Source organism: Myotis brandtii, unplaced genomic scaffold (assembly GCF_000412655.1).
Source record: "Myotis brandtii unplaced genomic scaffold, ASM41265v1 scaffold244, whole genome shotgun sequence".
In the NCBI taxonomy this organism is placed as follows: domain Eukaryota; kingdom Metazoa; phylum Chordata; class Mammalia; order Chiroptera; family Vespertilionidae; genus Myotis; species Myotis brandtii.
Genome location: NW_005359225.1, coordinates 3,488,840 through 3,492,881, shown reverse-complemented (window position 1 = coordinate 3,492,881; position 4,042 = coordinate 3,488,840). Strand labels below are relative to the sequence as shown.

Sequence of the window (4,042 nt, the reverse complement as noted above, 5' to 3'; positions counted from 1 at the left end):
CATAGCCGGCGTCTTCCTGGTTCAGCCTGCTCTCCCGGCTCCTCCCGCGAAGCTTAGACGAGAGCCTGTTTGGTTTCGACTCCAGTCAGAAGCTAGGAGGGGGCGGGGCGGAGCCGGGGGAAGTGAGGCGGGTGGAATCAGCAGGGGGGGCGAATACGTCACATACGTGATGAACCAATCGGAAGAGACCAAAGGCGGGACCGGAGTGAGGTGTCGGCGCAAGAACGCGCGCGGCCCTAGCTGGGGAGAAAGCGTCGTGTCGCGGCGGCCATGCGAAGTGTGGCGCCTCAAAGCCCGAGGGCGGGGCAGTAAAGTGGGGCGGGGACGGGGGCGGAATGGAGGTGGAATTGCGCCCTGCAATGTACTAGTGTGGTCGGGGAGCCAAGGTGTGAGCTAGGTTCCTCTATCCCGAGCCTTCAGGCCTGCCTCACAGTCCTCAGCTCCGCCCTTCACCCGTGCACCGACCCACCATCCCTTGTTCTTTCTTATCATAAATCATCACACGAATTCTTACTAGGTACCTTCTAGGCTGATGCTCCCAGGAGTTTCATAACTACTACAAGAAGGGGCCCCCAGTTTTGCAGATGAGGAAAGCAAAGCTGAGGAAGGAAATTACTTAACAAAATCCACAGAACTAAGGTGGAACCCAGGTGCTGTTTTTTTCTCCCCAACTGGGTACTGTGTTTTTCTCCCCACAGAGTCTTTGCAACCTCCTTATCGATAAGCCCATCACTTCCCTGGCATGACCTAGCGTGGTCATGTTATGAGTCTGCCCCAGATGTTGACAGCTCTAGGTGACTACCGCCTTCCACGGTGCCATCAGGTGAAACACACCCCCCACCGCACAGACAGTGAAATTGAGGCCCGTGTAGGGGGAAAACACACACACACACACACACACACACACACACACACAAAACAACTTTGCAAAAAAGTCACACAGTAATTCAGAGGTAGAGCCTGATGGAGCCCAAATGTGGGGAAGGGGGTGGTTTAAAGACCATCCCTTCCTCCCAAGCAGGGCTTGTAAACCTGCGACGCATGGACCTCCCTTCAAGCAGACATCTGAAGCAGGAGCATTTTTCTTTGGAGAGGATGCACGGTGTGCAGCGGATTTTCAAACCAGTTCATGACCCAAATACGAAGGTTAATGCCACAGCTAAGAGGAACCCAAGGAAAAATGACAACTAAGTGTAATGTGAATATAACCAACATGACAGCGAAACATGACAACTAAGCTGAATGGGATCCTCTACTAAAAAAAATAACATACAAAAACTAAGGAAATCTGAATAAAGAGGGGCTTTAGTTAATAACAATGAGCAATATGGATTCATTAATGGTGGCAAATATATTAATGTAAGATAGAAGAAACAGCAGGGGAGAGGTATATGGGAACTTTCTGTACTATCTGCTCAAATTTTCTGTAAGTCTAAAACTTTTATAAAAACAAAGCCTATTAATACAAGATTAATAAACAAAATATTAAGAATCATCGAATTAGAGAAATTTGTATCCACATCTCACCATACTTCAGTCACACCTCACCACTCTAAGAGACAGCATCCAAAAAAGTAATCTCTGTCCTTGACGAGGACAATTAAAAACTGGTATCAGCCCAGATCCCACTTGGCTCAGTGGATAGAGCGTCAGCCTGCGGACTGAAGGGTCCCGGGTTCAATTCTGGTCAAGGGCATGAACCTTGGTTGTGGGCACATCCCCAGTAGGGAGTGTGCAGGAGGCAGCTGAATCGATGTTTCTCTCTCATTGATGTTTCTAACTCTCTATCCCTCTCCCTTCCTCTCTGTAAAAAAATCAATAAAATATATTTAAAAATAATAATAATAAAAACTGGTATCAAAAGTACTTCCCAAGTTGATAATAAAAAATAAGTTCCTATTTACCATATCCAAAACATATTTACATAAATTTTCTCATTGTCTGAGAACTATTACTTACTTAGCTATAGAAATGACAGGACCAACCAAATGCCTTCTCAAACGAGGAATAAACTGCTGAACTATAATAAATTAAGAGGAAGAATAGAGGTTCATAAAGTATCATCTGTTCTGGCCTATCAATACAACAGTTATGTCCCCAAACTATCTTCTTTATCAACATTTACTGCTGTTCCTCTCAGCTAAGTGGCAAAAAAAAAATAAAAAAATCGGAACATGCATCTAAAACAAAATGGTAAAACTCTGAGTCATGCTATGAACATTTGAATTTTTAAAAAATATATTTTTATTGATTTCAGAGAGGAAGAGAGAGGGAGAGAGAGATAGAGACACCAATGATAAGATAAAATCATTAATCGGCTGCCTCTTGTAGAACCCGCACTGAGGATCAAGCTTGCAACTGGGGCATGTGCCCTGATCAGGAATGGAACTGTGACCTCCTTGTTCATGGGTTAACGCTCAACCACTGAGAAACACCGGCCATGCTGAACATTTGATTTTTTTAAAAATGATTTGCTTTTAAAAGGAGCTTGTCAGGTTTGAGAAGGCTTTCCCAACCAGTAACTCAGACCCGGGTGCACACAAAGAACAGCCAATACCAAGAGACTATTTAAAAAGAAAAGCTCTTGCAAATAAGAGTAGCTATTTTTTCTTTCTGATGGTTACCAGGTTTTCCTTGTTTTCTGAAATTGCCTTTAAAGTAACATCTGAGGATTGAACTTATATTACTTTGTACTTCCTCCAGAACTTTATGAATCAATTCCTCCATGCTGCTTTGGTCTCTGTAGTCACCTAGACAGGTGGTGCTCTTCCTATTATTTTGAAGAGAAGTATGGTATAACCCACCTCAAATGTTTTAAGGTAGCATTTTGCATTGACACATATAAAGCCTCATTCCCTTCTGAAGCTACATTCATATTTACTGACTAATGTGTGTAAATCATACCTTTTGCCTTCAGAGTAAAAAGTTACATATTAAGTGCTATGGAGTTCATCAAATGGAGAAATTACTTGGGAGAAGGAAGAATTAAAAAGGCCTTTTTCAAGGGTGCTTTTACCAACACTTTCACTTCCATAGTTTTCTACACACTGTTCTCTTTTCCCCTCCCTTTTACTCCCCAATTTCTACCCATCGTTCAGGTATCATCTTTAAAAATTCTTCAAGACTTCTTTTGTCTTCTCCCATCCCCAGCAAGTGTAAGTATCCCTGACTGCCCTCCCATTGTACCCTATTCTTCCCCATCATTTAATTATTATCCATTGTCATTCTTCCCCACCTGACTGTAAGCTCCATAAGGTCAGAGCTCAGGTCCTGTATCCCCAGCGTTTCAGAATACTTGCAACATAGTAAGCATGCAACAGATATTTGCTGAATAAATGAAATAAATTAGAGAGATTATTTTTAGCTTTCTATAAAGGTTTGAATGGAATTCTGGCATGTGGAGATAGAAGGGCAAGAACATTTTAGAGAAAGAGAACATCACTTTAATGAGAGGTAACAGCTTTTTAAAACTTTTTTATTGAATTTATTGGTGTGACATTGGTTAATAAAATTATATAGGTTTCAGATGTACTGTAATATATCATCTGTATATTGTATTGTGTGTTCAACACCCCAAGTGAGCGAGGACAGCTTTTGGCAGCTCCAAATTGAAATTACCTAGAGCACTTTTCTTTTATCAATTTAAAACAAATTGTTCAGTTGAAGCCCACAAATGTGCCAGGAAGCTACCACATAGAAATCCTATATAATAAAAGCCTAATACGCAAATCAATGGAACGGCAGAATGACCTGTGAAATGACCGGTCGCTATAACGTGCACTAACCACCAGGGGCAGACACTCAATGCAGGAGCTGCCCCCAGCTTGCAGGCCCCTGGCCAGGGGGCAGACGCTCAATGCAGGAGCTGCCCCCAGCTCGCAGGTCCCAGGCCAACCAAGGCAGGTGCCAGCAGGGGTCTCCTGATCACCCCACTGGTCGCCCCACAGAGGGAGGGGACTGGCAGCGGCAGGCAGCAGTGGGGGGCGGGGCTGGCTGGCAAGCGGGCGCCCCCCCCCCACCCCGATCACCCGTTGGTCTCCTC

The 4,042-nt window shown here is 44.0% G+C and overlaps 1 protein-coding gene across 1 annotated transcript in view; it reads left to right on the top strand.

Moving 5' to 3' along the window:
- Nucleotides 1-1,041: 1,041 nt before the first annotated feature.
- LOC102246332 (mediator of RNA polymerase II transcription subunit 22-like) overlaps nucleotides 1,042-4,042 on the top strand; it is a 12,230-nt gene continuing 9,229 nt past the window's right edge. Inside the window, exon 1 of the mRNA XM_014540369.1 lies at nucleotides 1,042-1,146. Within this exon, the coding sequence (XP_014395855.1) occupies nucleotides 1,042-1,146 (105 nt within the window). The remainder of the gene's footprint in view (nucleotides 1,147-4,042) is intronic.